The sequence below is a fragment of the Sceloporus occidentalis genome, unplaced genomic scaffold (assembly GCF_023333645.1).
Source record: "Sceloporus occidentalis isolate IW3139 unplaced genomic scaffold, rSceOcc1.0.p SCAF_3, whole genome shotgun sequence".
Lineage (NCBI taxonomy): Eukaryota > Metazoa > Chordata > Lepidosauria > Squamata > Phrynosomatidae > Sceloporus > Sceloporus occidentalis.
Window position 1 is genome coordinate 166,806,795 of NW_028316983.1, and position 18,713 is coordinate 166,825,507.

General features: G+C 42.1%; 1 protein-coding gene across 2 annotated transcripts in view; it reads right to left on the bottom strand.

The window, feature by feature from the left end:
• The window catches only part of JARID2 (jumonji and AT-rich interaction domain containing 2), a 245,075-nt gene extending 226,658 nt beyond the window's left edge, over positions 1-18,417 (bottom strand). Inside the window, exon 1 of one of the 2 annotated variants that reach the window (XM_089516789.1) lies at positions 17,194-18,414. In XM_089516789.1, coding sequence (XP_089372915.1) covers positions 17,194-17,238 — 45 coding nt within the window. In that variant the 5' untranslated portion in view covers positions 17,239-18,414. Of the gene's footprint in view, positions 1-17,193 lie in introns of both variants that reach the window. The other variant, XM_089516790.1, reaches the window with a different exon arrangement.
• Positions 18,418-18,713: the final 296 nt, after the last annotated feature.

Below are 18,713 nucleotides of genomic sequence, written 5' to 3' on the forward strand. Positions count from 1 at the left end.
TATATTGAAATTAAAAGGATATGAACGGTAAAGCAAAGTGTGTCAGTACACTGACCAGATGGAGAAAAAGTCCATTTCAAATAAATAAATAAGTACTTTTACATAATTTTACTGATGTTCCAGGAGCTTGGATAGAACAACCTTTAAGATTACTGCCATAAAACAAGAAAGACCAGATGGACTCCTGCTGAAAAGTAACTTCCATGCAAAACTGATAGTCTCAAAGTAATTTTAGCAAAAGCAGATACTGTTAAAAAGAAAAAATAGACAAGCAGCAGCATTCAGCAAGATGGGCATTCATTTTGTGCATTAAACAGGAAGTGAATTTCCATTCTTGGCACATATGGAAAGAGAAGGACTGACAGTTATGCTAAAGGCAATCCACACTGAGTACATTAATTTTTAAAGGTCGTAGGAACTGGGCCTTCCATCTTATTCAACATTATATGAAATACTGTAACCCAGCACCACTTCACTTGTCCTAGTGTAGAAACTGTCAAGAAATCTGTACATGAGTGTGCTGAGAAAGAGGCCAGCATGTAGGTTACTTTGAATTAACAGGCAAATGTTCTGCTCCCAATTGAAATTGAGTGTCTATTTAAGGTAGAAGAGTATGATGCACACCAATGCATGTTAAGAAACCTCTGTGGATCTGGGTGGAAAAGGCTAAACACCTCATCCTTCCTCCCACTGTTCATTTCTCAACACCAACACAATCTACTCCTATAACAACTTTTCCTCAGAGGAAGCAGCTGTCAAGATTTGTTACATACATGCACATGGAATATATAGTTGGATCCTTGGCAGTAAAGTAACAAAAATCTCACAGCCTGCCCTGCCATTGTTCAAGAAAAACAGTTTTCTCTGCTGGGATATACTGCTAGAAGTCCTAGAATCACCTCAAAGCTGCTTTACTACAAACTGCCCATCAGGAAAACTAAGGTAGCACTATTCAAGGTGGCAGACCCAGGACCAGTGCCAGTCAATAAACTATAGGTTGCCAGTCCATTGATAAGTTTCCCGAAAGAAAGAAAGAAAGAAAGAAAGAAAGAAAGAAAGAAAGAGTTGTATACAATGGGAACAAATATGGTACTGATCCATGGCACATCAGGGAAAAATGTTGATCTGCCACATCAAATAGCCTGAGAGGACTACTCTAAAGTAGCTGTTACTGCTGTGAGCCTTCAAATAATTTATGGCTACCCTAAAGCAAACCTACCATAGTTTTTTTCTTGACAAGATTTGTTAAGAGGGGGTTTGTCATTGCCTACCCGAAGCTGATAGTATGACTTGCCCAAGGTCACCCAGTGGGTTTCATGGCCAAGTCAGGAAGCAAACCCAGGTCTCTGGAGTCCAATACTCAAACCACTACACCATGCTGGTAACAATATGTCCCATACCTTCTAAAACAGGCTGTTGTCCTCACCTGTAGCAGAGAAAACTCCAAGTACCAGGGCTGTAGTAACTAACAGTCATCTAGTCAGCTTCTGAGGTGTGCTGGTGTTTGTGCTATCCTTCATCTCAGGTAACAAAACTTCCAAATCATGAGTGCCTCCACATATTCCCAATGTTCACTGTACTTTTTTGTGTATTTGGATTGCAAACTGCACAACAAGCCAATTATGGTTGAAAAGGAGAATATGAATATAATGAAAATATGTGGTAATACCAGTCTCCATGTGATAACTACAGATGGTTGATATACTTCAGGTTGGCGTTCATGAAGGGCTATTTGCCAGAAGTGCAATGTTTGTGAGGAAATTCAGGGCAAGGTGACTGATTTTAGCTATTTCATACACTCAGGTTATCTTAATGGTTGCTACAGTCACTATGTGCATTAGGTTCACACTTAATCACGGTTAGAACACGACCTCTGACTCAATATGTATTTGTTTCTAGTCAGAGGGATGCTCTCACAATGTAAGCCATTGAATGCTTATTCAAAAGAAGGTCCCATGGTGTTCAATGGGGCTTACTCCCTTGTAAATGTTACTTAAGATTGCAGTTTAAATGTTTAAGCCTCTTTGATTCCCATTAGCGAGGGAACCATAATAAAGCAAATAAATAAATACTCTTAACATATGTGGGACAGTTTACCTGCCTGATAATGGATGTCAGAACAGGGACAGATGAGGCAAGGAAATAAAAAACAAGAAGCTTTAGTACTATTGGAATAAATAACACACCACAGGGAAAGAACTCTTCTGAATCATGGCAAAGATGCATGATCCGAATTTAAGCTGCATCTAGCCATATCACTCCTGGATGCCCATATTCTGCTGCATTCTTATGACAGGGAGGGGAACTTCCAAAGGAGAGAGGCCAAAATGGTTTCCTGAATCTACCAAGGTCCACATCCTACAATCTCTGCATAAACTGCCACATCACATTCTTGCTGCATATTAGAAGTAAATATATCCTTCCCCATCATTTCCCTTTAAAATGAAGTTATGAGAAAAGTGTGTGCCTTGTTTTAGCACTGAATCACATTTTCTGAGCTACAGGGGAATCATTATTACAGGTTGAGTATCCCTTATCCGAAAATCCGAAATCCTTTAAAATCCGAAATTGTTCGCATGGGTGAAAGAGATAGTAATATATTTGCTTTCTGGTGGTTCAGTTTACTCAAACTTTGTTTGATGCACAAAATTATTAAAAATATTGTGTATAAAATTACCTTCAGATTATGTGTCTAAGATGTAGATGACACATACATGAATTCTGTGCTTAAACCCGGGTCCCATCTCCAAGATATCTCATTATGTATATGCAAATATTCCAAAATTGATCAGATTTTAACATTTAAACTACTTAATAAATGAAAACTTTTCATCAGCTTTTTTCTTCAAGATTTTTCTTTTGCAAAAAATGGTGGGGAAGAATAAAGAGGCCCAACCAAGAGAAATGTATGCAAGATTGAAGGAAGTTCAACCCCACATCTAAGAGATTTTTGTATTTTAAGTGTGACATTAAAGGCAAGGAGTAAACCAGGGAATGTGGTCAGGATGCTCCTTATATTTATATTTCCTCTAATAAGTGTGTCCAGACAAGTTCTATGAAGACAGGAAATCAAGTTAATTCCCCTAAGTAATACAGAACAATCTTTCTCCAAATGTAACCTTCCTAAATCTAGTATCCTACAGACAAATTGGGACTGTGACTCCAGCAGCCCTCTGGCTAAGAATGATGGGGGTTGTAGCCCAATGTATTAAGAAGTATCACATTGGGGTAGGCTCTCCTAAAGGAATGTGGGATGGAAATCAGTCTATTGCTGTTTCTACTCAGTGTTGCATTCTGTTTATGCCCCAACATTCCATATGCTGGGCTTTTTCTAGGTTTGTCATGGGGCTTCCAATAGGAGAAATAAAATGGACAAGAGATATCCCAATGACAATGCATCTGTGATCTTTAATTTACTGTGACCTGTTATTCCTCAAAGCCCTGAGGAGCCCCTGTAGAGAGATTTTAGAGCAAGAACTGCATTAGTACAGGAACAATGCAAGAGGCAGACTGCCACAGAGGATGGCAAAGGCAGGCAAAAACTTGAGAGCAGCCAATGGAATCCACAGAAGAAACATGTCTCAAGATGCTCATTAGAGGGTTCCTTAACTAGTAGAAAAGTCAAATATGTTTTGGCCCATGTTTCCTCTTAAGATCTTCTTCAGAAAGCTACCTAGAATCAAAACTGTGGAAATTTCTGAAACAGAAAATGATTTGAGTTCCCTGTTCAGAAACTTCTGAAGGTTGATGCTACATAGTGCCCCCCCCCCACACCCCCTGAGCATACACAGGCCAAACACATTGGGACTGTCTACCGAAAAGCAACCACCCCTGACCACCCTGAGATGTAACGTCTAGCCACAGAGGATGGACCTAATGTTGTGGAATATTATGTCTGAACAGGGGGGAAATAAGCTATGGCTCATTCTTATCTTCCCTTTCTGAATGGGGGGGTCCCTACAAATGCTTTGCCATACAACTCTCATGAGCCACAACCATCGTCATTTGTCAGGGAGGATGGAAGTTGTAGGCCAAACAATTTGGAATGACCTACACTGAGGATGACTAATCTAGTCCACCATTCTGATTCCAACACTGACTTGTCAGGTATCTGAAGCTTACAAGCAGAGCACTGTATCACTTGATGTTGTTGTTGCTGTTTGCTTTCAAGTAGTTTCCGACTTATAGCAACTCTAAGGCAAACCTATAATGAGTTGGGTTTTTTTTTTTGGGGGGGGGGGGGTTGCAAAATTTGTTCAGGGGAGGTTTTGTCATTGCCTTCTCCTGAGGCTGAAAGCATGTGATTTGCTCAAGGGCATCCAGTGGGTCTCATGGCTGAGTGGGAAATTGAACCCTGGCCTTCAGAGTCATAGTCCAGCACTTAAACCACTACACCACACTGGCTTACTGTTATTTATCCCCAACGCCATTCTCACACAGATTATAATACTGCCTGGTCCCAACCTCACAGTGTGTACAAGGGAGGTGAAGGAGATGTAAAACAGCCCCTCTGTAGAAAAAAAATTGAGGTACTGTAAAGAGGGCTTTGAAAAAAATGAATAAAAGGACAGAAGGAAAAATAATTATGTAGGTACTTTCCTGTGCAGATTGAGAGCTGATTTGCATATGCGTTTGTTATTATTATTATAAATTATTATTATTATTATAGTTTATTTCAAGAGTGCTGTAAATGCACAAAGAGCTGTACATACAGATAATCAATTCAATAAAAATATAAAACCTGCCAATTGTGTACAATCTACAAAATACATATAAACAGTAGGTAGTAATATAAAATAGAATGAGTTAAAAAACAGGCAACAATTAAAACATCAACATCCACTATCTAATCAAATATCAGATAAATATTCACACAGTGCCTGGGAATGTTTCCCTGAACAGGATGGTCTTCAACTCAGATTTAAAAGTGGTCAAAGAAGTTATCTGACACAGTGTGTCCCCAATATATTACTATCTCAACTGAAAAACTCTGGTCTTGTGATATCAAATCAGCTGAAGATTTCTGCCTCCTTTAAAAGACCAGAGGCAGCAGAAATGATGTAGACGCTTCACCTTTCACTGTGGTCTGTTGCTGAAGAGACTGGTGTACTGCCTGCTGCAACTCCAAATTGTTGCCGTGCCTTCTACTGAAAACGTAGAAATCAGGTAGCACTCCAGATGTTTTAGTTCTGCAAATCCCAGCATTCCTCCCCTCTGGTTGTGCTCACTAGGGCAGATGGAAGTTGCAGTCCAACACCATCTGGGAAGTGACTGTTTCCTACCCTATTCTATAGAAAGCAGAGGAAAAGGAGATAAAGGGATCAATGAAGGAAAAGGGAGGGAGGGAGATGTACATACACTTTTTAAATAGATAGGCTCTTCATTTTGTAGCCTGGCAACCTTAAGATGCCAGGTGATACAAGAGATTTCTTGGCTCTAAACGAAGTAGCAGCATGTTGAACACATTCAAATTGTCACTTGATGCTAGCCACTAGCACACCCTGGAGCTTCACTGACAGTTCAAAATGAAAAGAGCCCTGTGGTTGTACACTTATCTCTCCCTCCCTCCTACATAATCATTGCTGAGTTTTGGCAACCTCATACTTCAGGGTTACACTGCATATATTCATGTATAAGTCCACAAATTTTACATAAAATATCAACCCAAAAAAACCTGGGTTGACTTATCCATGGGTCAATGTAAGGGCTGTACCTTAACTCTTTTCAAAACAGAAAATGTTCCCTTTCTCTGAGCAGAGTGGTGAAAGGAGAGAGCTAAGTCTGTCCTGGGAGAATCTAAAAAAGGTCTAATCCCCTCTCTCTGTCACAGCACCACTTCTATCCTTTTTGAATTCCTAGGCAAAAAAACTGCTATGGCAGTGAGTCTTTGGCATTTCTCTTCAAAGGAGCACCAAGAGAGTAGAGAGGGTTGCTGCTTCATTTGGGCTCTCCCAGGATGGAATAAGCTCTCACTTTTCACCACTTTACTTACAGAAAGAAATTTCAGTGATGTTACTCCAGGGAACAGGAATCGAGATTTGAAGGATCAGAACAAGACGTTTGTGTATGATTGTTGGCTTTTCTGGGTTAAAATCAGGCAGTTATCACATTAAAGTTGAAGGCTGTAATTGCTGCTAACACAGTCACCATTTTCTTTGCTTTGCCTTTATATCTTTTTTTGACATGTGCACATTTTCATAGACTCACTGACACCTGATCGCCTCCTCCACACATCACACGGCCACCATTAACCATAGTTCTTTCCACATCCATCCCACCTTTATGGTGAGCATAGTTGTGCCTGTTGGAATTTCTTTGGCATTGTTTTCCTTTGCTTTGTCCTTTACATCCTTTGGTGTATGCCTCTAAGTTTTACCCTCAACTTATCCATGGATCATATCAAATGAGAGCCAGTGTGATCTAGTGGTTTGAGCATTGGACTATGACTCTGGAAAGCAGGGTAGAATCCCGCTGGGTGACAGTAGGAAAGTCACAGTCTCTCAACTTCAGAGGATGGCAACAACAAGACCTTTCTGAAGAAACTTGCCAAGAAAACCCTGTGATAGGGTGATAGGGCAGCCTTAGGGAGCATAGGGAGTCTTGAAGATGTCTCATCCACAGGGTCGCCATGGCTTGAGATCGACTTGAAGGTGGACAACAACAACAAAGGGTTGTCATAAGTAAGAAACAACTTAACAACAACAACATATCACTAACCATAATTTTGGCCCTAAAACCTAGCTTCGACGTATACGTGAGGTCCCCTTATACACAAGTATATGTGGTAGTTTGTTTGAGCCCCCAAAATTAGAATAAATGACACACCAGAAGAGCTTTTTGAGGGATAAGAGAACAAAGCAGAAACCACTGTGTATCTTCCACAACTCTCTCCCCTCCAAAAATGGTTGGAGTGATGAAAATATTTATTCACTAGTATAATGCATTAATTTAAATTTTATTAGACTTAGATTTACTGGGTATTTAGAATTCTGTTTATTGTCTCATCAAACTACAAATTCCAAGATTCTACAGGCTGGTAGCCATGGCAGTTAAAATGCTATCGAAGTGCTAGAACCATGTAGTGTGAAATAGCATTACATTGCAAAGCTAAGCTTCAATTATCTCAAGGCACAATCTTGTGATTTCATAACACTGAAACAAAGGCATTATTCAGGATTTTTAAAAGCTATTAGTCATCAAGTAGTTTATCCTTAATTTTCTTATCACTGTTTGATTGTACGGACTGCTCAGAATCAAGATTTAAGTTTGCAAGATATAGGTTGCATTTTCACATCATGATACAAGCTCATGGATACAGTGTAGAAAAAATGCAGGGTTTTGTTAGCAGCAGCCAAACAAGTGAGATTCATAGGCCAAAACCAAACAGTAATTTAAAGCTGGTTTACAATTCTAGCTGGTTCCGTCCGAATAAACCATAGTCCTGGGTTGATACACTGGGCAAAGAGATCTTTCCTTTATCCACCCACACGAACAAAGGAGGAAATGGACTGTGTGATAAGCAGCTGCTCCCTCTCCATTGTGATTTAACAAGTCAGAGTTTTTGGCTTGCTTTCTACATGCAGTAACAGCCAAAGATTAAAAATAACAATTGAAAGTAGCTGTAAAATTTAGAATATCAGATCAAAACAACATAGTGCTACAACCCTACAGCTTCTTATCTAAAAGTAAATCCCACCGAACTCGAAAAGACCAACTTGAGAGTTGATACACATAGGAAGATACTGTGAACCTGTAACATACTACCTTGTAAACCTTTAAACAAGATGGCTCCCATAACACCTAATCACATCTAGTGAAGCAACAGATTCAACATAACTCACAAACTGTGGGTCTCCCTCTTTCATCATAATGACTTATAAAAAAGAAAGGAAATGAGTATCACTCATCCTCTGACAACATACAGCTCAGGTTTCAAAAACATGAACATTATCTTCCCTTTCAAGTAAGCATTCATACATTTTTAAATGTATTTCTTTACAATTGTTCAACTAGAAGAAAATATCACTTGAATGTTTGGGACTAGCTGCTGTACTAAACCACCTTAAAACTAATCACAGAGTGGATTGTCTTAATTTGAGTAGGGTTTTTTTTCCCTGGCTGAAACTTGGCTTGAGTTCTGTGTCTGATACAGAAATATGAGCAGTCCTAAATTTTTTCCTCAGCTGTAGTTCAACAAAGTTAATTGTCTTGGCACATACATTGGGGCTGGAGAGTTATGCTTGCTGCTCTCTGAAGCAGAAAGCTCTGGCTTCCAATTCCAAACTCAATACATGATGTAGCTCAGGACCAAAATATATAAAAATCTTCTAATACTGCATCGAGTACCTTAAAAATAGACATAGGTTGCAGATTATTTAAATGAGAGTTCAGCTCCTTCTCAAAGAAAAAAGGAATAAAGAACTGCTATGCAGCACAGCAACTCTTGAGAAATTCAGACAATATTTTAAGATAGCAGCAGATAAAATCAATCAAAATAAAAAATTAAAGCCCATAAAACCTGCAGGGCTAAGTAGCACCTGAGAGACTCCTGATCAAACCAGATAGCACAGCAGAAACTGACTGCAAACATTTTCACTTTTCAGGCAGTTCTGAATCACCAGGTAAGAAAAAATCCTGGCTATTTTAAAGGACTACATTTTGAAACATATTACAGTCGGCTCTCCGTATCTACAGTTTTTATCCATGGATTCAACCACCCACGGCCTGAAAATATTTAAAAAAATAAATGAATTCCAAAAGGCAATCCGTGAGTTTGCCATTTTATACAAGACACATCATTTTACTATGTCATTGTATTTAATGGGACTTGACCACCCAGAGATTTTGGTATCCACAGGGAATCCTGAAACCAAAGTCCAGCAGATACTAAGAGCCCACTTAGAAGAAAATCAAATGTTATCACTTTACTTGTCTGAAGCCAAGTAACTAACAGCACAACCCTAGACCTTCTAAAATCTGCACATATTTTTTCTAGGACTAAGCTTCAACAAGGGGGGGGGGGGGGGGCGGCGGCGATGTGATGTAGTGGTTTGAGCGACAGATTACAACCCAGGATTCAAATACCTGATCAGCCATGGAAACCCAATGGGTCACATTGGGCAAGTCACACGCTCTCAGCCTTAGAAAAATGCACAATTAAACTTCCTCTGAAGAAAACTTAGCAAGAAATACCTATGGCAGGTTCATCTTGTGGTAACCATAAGTCAGAAACCTCCTGGAGGCACACAACAACAACAACAACAACAACAACAACAACAACAACAGCTTCACTGAACAAGGGAATTAACTTCCAAGTAATCTAAATACTCTAAAGGCACGAAATCCTATCTGATCCTGGAAGATAAGCAGGGTCAGTCCTGGTTACTACTTGGATGAGAGACCACCAATGCATACCAGGTGCTGTAGGTTATATTTCAGAGGAAAGAACTATCAAACCACCTCTGAGTATTCCTACCTAAGAAAACTGTAAGAAATTCATGGGGTCACTATAAGTGAGCAGGCAGCCTGAAGGCATATCTGCATATAACAATAAATAGGAATGTGATCTTACAAAAGATTAAAAAGGCTAAAAAAATCTACATGATATAGGATTGCCTGTAAAGCCTATGTGAATTATATACAGTGGATCCTTGTTATACGCTGGGGTTTGGTTCCAAGATCTCCCGTGTATAACAAAATCCGTGTATGCTCAAGTCCCATTAAGTATAATGACATAGCAAAATGGTGTCCCTAATAAAAAATGGAACATCAAGGTAAATTTATACTTTTTTGGAACATTTTCAAACCGTGTATGCTTAAATCCGTGTATAAAAAATCCGTGTATAAGAAGGACCGACTGTATATATATATTGTGTGTGTGTGTGTGTGTGTGTGTGTGTGTGTGATACTTAGGCAGCAGGGGAGTAGGACAAGGCAATGAAATTCATTGTTTATACAATCTAATACATATATGCGCTACAGGTTTTTATTTGAAAATTTGTTGGGAAAAGCCAGTTTACATTTAAACTAAGGAGAGAGACTGGAAAACTATGAGGGACACAATTCAACATGGAGTAAAGCACATTGGGAGCACACTCAATTTCTCTTGAGACCAGTGGAAGCAAGTGAATGAACTGACATTTACAACTGTGACCTATTTTTAGACTTTGTGACTATGAACTAAAGGGTGCTTTTTAAAAAATAATAAATTGAAAATCTGCATGCCTAAAGGATTGGTTAGCCCAAACAACCTAAACAGTACAGGGAGGGCACCTCTCTGCTTCCACAGAGTACTATCAAACCCTGGTGAGTTTCACTAAGCATACTGCAATAATTAGCAGAGAGATCTAGTAAAACAGCAAACACTCTCCTTGGATGGCATAATGACCTTGCAAAAGGAAGATCAGTACCAGCAAGCAGCTGTCTCTCAGAAAAGTCATTCCTGCCTTTCCCCATCATTTAAGTAAATACAGATAAACCTTTGAAAGACAACCAAAAAACACTCATGAGAACTTGGCATACCAACTTCCCAACTTGGAGACATCTCTTCTTTCCCCAGATCCACAGATTAAAAGGTAAGGCATCCATATTTACACAGAGTTTCAATGAACTAAAGAGTTTCAATTTCTTGTTTCTGTGCACTTTTAAGGTGTTCCTGGCTTATGGCAACCCTAAGACAACCCTATCACAGTTTTCTTGACAAGATTTCTTGCCAAGGGGGTTTGTCACTGCCTTCTAAGACTAAAAGAGTGTGATGTCCCCTAGGTCACCCAGTAGGTTTCCATGATGGTCAGTAGGTTTCCATGATGGTCAGAGATTCAGACCCTCTTTTCCAGGAGTCCTAGACCAGCTCTTAAGCCACTGCACCAGAGAGACTGTGGTGTGTCCAGAGACTTTATATTTGAGTAAAGAGACAGTAGTTCCCCAAGCAATATTATTAAAGATTTGTTATCCTGCCCTCTCCCAAAAGCTCATTGCAGGTTACAACACAGCACATTAAAACAAGATTTATAAAACATCATAAAAGCTCCATTTAATCTCAGCAGATTCATAAACCCCAGCTATTTAAGACCTGACGACCACTGACATTTTTTCCAAGCTCCACAGACTGAACAGATGCAAGAAAATACCAGGTAATGCAAGAACCAATTTTGTCTGAAAGTCCTCAACAGGGCATGGATCTTGGTTCATATTTGGAAGATTAGCTCTCAGCACCTGCACCCGAAAGGTAAAATGAGACAGCATTGCAGTAACCATTGCAAGCAGGACTTCTGTCCAAAATTTTGCATAATAATGCAATGTTTTGATCCACAGCAGCAGTACTGTATTACATATGGCAAAGTGGACGATACAATCCTGTGACTATATACCGTTTAAGTATTTTTGCATCTGGGTCCTATTCCTTTCCCATGAACCTTCACAGCTTGCTCTTCTCCCCCATACTCGGAGATAAATTAGACAGAAGAGTGATGAGACGGCCTAAGTCACATAAGTGAGTTTCATGTCTAAGCTGTCACCTGAACCCAGGCTGGTTCAAGTCCAGTGCTATCTTTACATTCCAACTGTCTCTCGGATCACCTCAGGCAAAGTGAGGGGGGAAATATCTGCTTCAATTATAGATAGGAGGATACATTTAAAACAGCAGGTTAGCATGCTTCAAGAACAACACAAGAAAAGGAAGCTGTGGAAGTTGTGTTTGTGACTTCAGTGCCTCAAGAGTCACTGGGTTCCATACAGAAAAGAGAGTGACTGCCAAAATGAAGTGACCTCAAAGTTCAAGGCATGATCAAACTACTTAATTCAGGAGAATGCTCAGGAAATAAAATGTGATAGTCAACAGCTTACTTAATAAGTAGTAATAGCAGCAGTAGATAAGTTTATTTAGCCCCTTGTGAGGTTATAGCAAAAACCTCCAACAGAACAAAGCATTTACATAGTAATAGCTACTCATAGCTCTGTAATATTACTTTTGCACTGAAGGAGCAATTTATTAATACCGTTGGTCTAGTTGCTGAATAGAAAAAAATTAAATTTACACAGTACTTTCAGATTTACACCTAACCCTAACCACCACTAATTTTGCCTGCAATCTTAACATAATCTCTATTTAAAATATGTGCTAATTTTTAAAAAGCATCTTACAACACATTTCAGAAAGCATTGGATGAGTTGTGGCAATTTCTACACAGCTCCGCCTTTCAGTTTCTGCATCAGCAAGAAATATTATGGTTTTCATTTGACAAAACAACTTGCGTGCACGCCAACATCATCACATGTTAATCACCAATATATCAAACGTACAACTTCATATCTACACTTACAGAAAATTATCCTAAGGCTAACAATGGAAGCAAATACATTAAGACTGTTGAGGCTTCTTGAGAAATTCAGTGTTTTCTGCCTAACAAGGGGCTGGTAGCCTCGCAAGGAACAGAGACAACCTGGATCTCAAAATATCTTTTAGTGTTGCTAATGGAATTTAGATTTTATTTCCTGGACTTTACAACTCTTTGTCTCCCAGAACCCACATGACCAGAAGGAGGAGGACTCTGTCATATTTTTCTTTACGGTTTGATTTTTAATACCTTTGTTGGATGAAGAAGCCATTGGCGCTTTGAAAGCTTACAACATGTATTTTGTGCATTTTGGTTAGCCTAATAAAGGTATTGCTGTTTTGTGGATTTTGGATGTTACTGTACTTTGCTACATGGCCAAAACAGCTTCCCCTGAATATGTTATAAGACTGCACTGTATTTCTATAAAAAAATTCCTCATCAGGGAGTGACTCTCTTGAGAGATTAACTAGATGACTTCATAGGCCCAGTCCACAAACTGCCTGCACAGGAACAGCAGGACATTCTAGGCCATGAAGCAAATGAATTACTTGTTTTGTTACTACAGGGCTAAGTTCAGAAGCAAACACAGGTAAAATGTGCTCCTTGATGTTGTAACACCCAGTCCTCTCCAAAAACTCTAATTAAATCCTTTTCATAGGCCAGGCATCTTGATGCAAAATGACAAAATCCTAAAAGCAGATGTGGGTCTGCAATTTTAAACTAAATTTTAAGTGTCTGCAACAAGAATGTAACAAAAGAAGCTAAACAAGAATGACCTGGAGAGGATGCTAGAATCTCATGAGCAAGAGAACAGGGCTCAAAAAACTAGAAAGTGATAAATGAATGGGATGATTGTGCCTGGGCCCAAATCTGTGGTGGTTGTACTGTAAGTTATGATTTATCTACTTTGGGGTGGATAAATGATGAGAAAGGAGGAGGTGTGGTGTAGTGATTTGAGTTCTGGACTACAACTCTGGAGACCAGGGTCCGAATCCCTGTTCAGACATGGAACCCCACTGGGTGACCTTGAGCAAGTCACAAAGCCTCAGAAAACCCTGTGATAGGTTGGCTTTAGGGTTGCCATAGGTCAGAAACAATCTGAAGGTAAACAGCAGCAACCACATTTGGGATGGGAGCCAATACAAGTTTGTTGGTTGCCACATTTACACACAACTACCACCACAACAAAGATGACAAGACAATTCAATTCAAGGTCATTGCGGTGTTAGTCTGGGAAATCAGTAGGCAACAGGATTTAGTATCACCTTTGAGACTGAGTCAAAGAAAGAAGCTGGGAGCTTGAGTTTTTGTAGACTTGAGCCTACTTCCTCAGATGCATTTGGTGGAGAGGAGAGAACAAGCGAAAGCTCATGCTCCCAGCTTCTTTCTTTCATTTGGTCTCAAAAGTTCTACAAGAATTTCTAATTGAAATCTCAGCTCAGCCACTTATACTGTGGAAAAGATCACTGGCTTAAGGAGACTACGTGTGAAAGGGATCTAGGAGTCCTAGTAGACCACAAGTTGAACATGAGTCAACAGTGCGACGTGGCAGCTAAAAAAGGCCAATGCTACTATAGAGCAATCAGCTTGAAGAAGGTGAACAAGGTTTGACAGTGGAACGCACTCCCTCAATGGAGAGCAGTGGAGTCTCCTTCCTTGGAGGTCTTTAAACAGAGGCTGGATGGCCATCTGTCGGGGGATGCTTTGTGATTTTCTGTATGGAAGGGGGTTGGACTGGATGGCCCTTGTGGTCTCTTCCATCTCTATCATTCTATAGGCCTAGCCAGGTGAGTGTGAGCCTGACATGCTATCCTTCCAGTTCCTGGGCATACAGAAAGGAGGTCAACCTCCCCCCCCCCCCCGCTTCCTTGGGAAAGTTACTTTCAAGCAGAGGCTGGATAGCCATGTGTCAGGATGCTTTGATTGAGTTCCTGCATAGCAGAGGGTTGGACTGGATGGTGCTTGTGGTCTCTTCCAACTGTATCATTCTATGACTCTACATGCCTGGCCAGGTGAGTGTGAGCCTGATATGCTTTCCTTCCAGTACCTGGGCATACAGAAAAGAGGTCAACCTTCCCAGGTTCCCTTGGGAAAGTTACTTTCTGCAGAGAGGTTAAGTAGCTTAGCCAGGCCAGGGAGCCAGAGGGGCTCTTGGCCATACCTGATGGGGAGGTGTGGGCACACAAGGGGGGCTGATAGGTGAAGGCTTGCTACACCTGTCCAGCAAGGCCTATTGGGTGGGTCCCCTCCTCCAGAGCCACCATGCATCTCTCACATGATCAGCCAGGCCCCTTCCTTCCTCCTTTCCTAGCCCATTTTTCCCTACCCAGGCTATAGGGCCCGCCTCGTCTCTGACGTCACAGAGGAGTGGAAGGAGGGAGGGGGCGCTCTCTCTCGGAAGGTTGAGGCTGCGAAGATTCCAGCGAGCCCCTTCCCTTTGTGACGTCACGAAGAACAACAAGAAGCGGGGCTGAGTGGCCGAGGAGGAGCTCGCGCTGTCATCGCGCTTAACCTGTTGCTCCTGCTGCTGCTCTTGTAAAAGGGAGGGAGGCAGGCATCATGGGGAACCGCACTTGCAGAGGGCAGGACGGCCCAAAAAAAGCAATGGCAGCAGCCATACTTGTCGTCGCCAAAGCACTGGCTGCAATGGCATGGCAGCCCCCATCCTCTTCCTCTTGCACCTTCCTCCCATTATCATTATCATTATCCCCACTCCAACTAGACTGAGCCAAAACTTAACCAGAGACCATCGTCCCCCCTTTTTTGTTTCCAGAGGAGTGGCACTGATTTTGTGTGTCTGTGAGCTGCCTGGGCAGAGTTGCATTGTTCAGCCGAAAAGAGGCGTAGAATACCTTTTTTTAAGCAAGAGAGATTTCTGGCGAGGGAAGCAAAACAAAAAGAGACGCCAAGAATGTATTCACTCGCATACAACACACACACACACACACACACACACACACACGTCTGCTTTGCTTCACATGCTCACATGTTCCTCGGGAGACTTCCTACATAAACAATCCCCCCCCCCCCACTTTGGATGGAAATAGTTTAAAGTAAACCTGCTCTAGTGCCTCGGCTCCTCTGCAATGCGGATGTGTGAGTGTGTCTGCGTGTCTGTGTGTGTTTAAAGTCGTGGCAGAAATGCTTCTTACAAGTTTCCCATTCGGGTTTGGGTTGGCTCCCGCCCCCCCCCGCCCCCCCAAAAGGCATTGCAAGGCGACAGAAATAGCCAGAAAGATGTCTCCGAAGTTGATTGTGGCATTTGGGGGGGTCTGAAAAAGCAAAGAGGAACGAGGGGCCCATGACCCTTCTCCTCATCACGACCACAACATATATCTGTGTGTCTTGTTTGTGTGTGTGTATATGTATATGTGTGTGTGTGTGTGTATAAAAGAAACCCTCCACAATGCCACAATCAACTTTGGATACATCTTTCTGGCTATTTCTGTCGCCTTGAAATGCCTTTTTGGGGGGAAAGCCAAACCCTACACACACACACACACACACACACACAATATACACATGCACACACATATATAAAATATATATACACACACATACAGGAACACATATAATACACACATATACATATATATACAAACACACACACACACGTATATAATGCCCCCCAGGAGAACTCGCTCCTTCCAAAGGGCAGACGCCCCATAATTGTGTGCAACTTTTCCCTATTACACCAGTCGTGTCACAACCATTTGCACAAGGTTTCCCATTATAAAAGCCTTCTTTAATTATTATCTTTATGTCTTGTTTTCAAGGCCACTAGTAAGTGTGTGCAGCCTGGACTCTGTTGCTACACAATTTAAAAAATCACTCCCTGCTGCAACCAAAACATAGCTAGAGCCATATTGATGATGATGATGATGATGATGATGATGATGATAGAAACAATCCTCCCCTTAATCCCTGCACCTTTAGACCATGCTAAAGCGATTCTAGGTCCATTTATATGCACCATGAAGGAGAAGAGGCAGGCTCCCTCCAGCCTTAGAGAAGCCTGGCTCTGAAGAAGGCGATGTCTCCATGCCATTTCGGCCCAACGTTAAAAAGCCAGGCCTTGCAAACAAACCCCAAATGGTCTGGTTCTCCTGCAAAGAAGGCAGAGACTGAGAGAGAGGAAGGAGCTCAGTGGCAGCCATGAACCCAGACATTGAGAGAGACACTGAGAGACATGCATTCACAGAAGAGTCATCAGTCCAAGGACTCTCTCTCTCTCTCTCTTCTGGCAAGTTTAACCATTAGCCCACTCTACACAGCCCTTATATACTGTATATCTATATCTATTATTATAAACGTGGACCATCTGCATGCAAAGAAGGGACACGTCTTAGTAAAACCCGCAGTTGGGGAAGGCAGTTGAGGAGGTGCATCAATCGCAGCAGGGGCTTTCATCTCCTAAAACTAGAGGATCATTGTGTCATTTGAGGTCAATGCATTTTATTCATTTGGCTGCTGCGACGATCTGGCATTGCAAAGCCCCCCCCCCCAGCTTTTAATTAATCAGTATTTAAAAAACAAAACAACAACCACAACAACGCAACCCTTGCGAGTCTCTCCCTCATCTCCACTGGAAAGAAACATACACACACATATATATGTATATGTATGTATATGGACATTCACCCACATTTTGCCCCCCAGACACAGCACAAATCCTATTATTATAACCAACAGCAACCCACACAAACCTTGTGAGTCTTCTCGGAGGAGGGTTTGGCTTTGGGCTCCCATTGGGAAGAAACATTTTTAGGTAGATATAGATATACATTCACCCACATTTCCCCCCACCACAAATAAACCAAAAGGCAATGCTTAAAAGGAGAGAGTAGTCAGCACTTACGTATTTCTTTTGGATTATATTCCTCTTGGGTCTTTCTTTGCTCATTCTGAGATCCAGGTTTGGGTTGCAAAGGGGGACAATTGCTTCATGAATTAAAAGCCGCAACCGATTGTGTGTCTGAAGGGAAGAGGAGGGGGAAAAAGGGGGGAGGAGGAGGAGGAGGAGGAGAGAAATATATATCTATATCTATGTGTATATATATATATATATCCTCTCTCTCTTTTTTCTTTTCTCGTTGTTGTTGTTGGTGTCGTTCTTGTTGGTAGTGGTTTCTTGTAATCCCGGTTTTCTTCGCAGACACACACACACACACAATGCAATAAATCCCAAAATGTGTTGTTGGCTGGAAGGAAAAAAGGAGGGGAAAAATATGGGAAGCAAAGCACCAAGAAGAAGGAGGGAAAAATTCACTTTAGAGAACCATCTCTAAAAAAATTGTAGACACACACACACCACAAAACACACACACACACACCTTCTTCTTCCCAAAAAATATAAGAGATCCTTATTGAGGCCCGTAGTGTCCAAGGTGTAGCTTACATTTTGAGGAAAAGGAGGGGAAAGGAGGGGATTTTTAAATATATATCTCTATATCTCTATAGGGAGTCACGTTTCTGCCTCTGCAGGCAACTCCAGCACCAAAAGGAAGGGACTCTCTGCCCTTCCAACACACAACGCAACGCAACACACAGCAGCAACTTTAGATGTGTGTGTTTGTGTGCAATATATATATATATCTATATGTATATGTTATGAAGGGAAGGGAAGGGAAGCAAAGGAGGAGGGTTAGGGTTCTGCTTCAATTCTTCTCCTTCTTCTTCTCCTTCCTCAGGAGACAAAATGAAGGCTAAAAAGCATCCAAGGCGTGCAGCTCATTCAGGGCCTGCTGGCTCCACAGAGTCCTCCTCCGCAGAAGTGGAGGGCAATCCCTGGATGGCTCTTCCTCCTCCTCTTCTCCTCCGCCGCTGCTGCTGCTGCTGCTGCTGCTGCTGCAGAAGGGCTTTTAATTGTCCTCCCTCGCCCTCCCCCTGGAGCCCTCAAGCGCAGCCCTCCTCCCGCTGCTACATCTCTCGGGAAGCACCTCCGAGGCCGGACAGACTCAAGAGGCGGCGAGGGAGGAGGAGGAGGAGGAGAAGCGAGAGCAACCGTGGCAGCGAGAGCGGGAGCAGCAGCGACGTCCTCGCCTCCTTCGACTCGCCGCCCTTGGCTCTCTCTCTCGCTCTCGCTCGCTAGAGTAAGTTGTAGTCCTCTCGCCACAAAATGGCTACCGCCTTGGAACTACAACCCCCAGGCCGCCCTGCCTGAGCGGCGCGGCGTGCGCGCCCCGTGATTGGACGCCCGGAGAGGGATTGTCCTCGAGGCACCTTTCTTTCAACTCCGCCCACTTTCCCTCCCCCCTCCGAATGCCAGCCTTGGCGCGCGACGGTGGTGGCAGCAGCAGCAGCAGCAGCAGCAGCAGCAGCGAGGAAGGTGACGGGGTTTTTCCCCCCCTTTCTGCGCGCGAGCCCCTGTCAATCAGA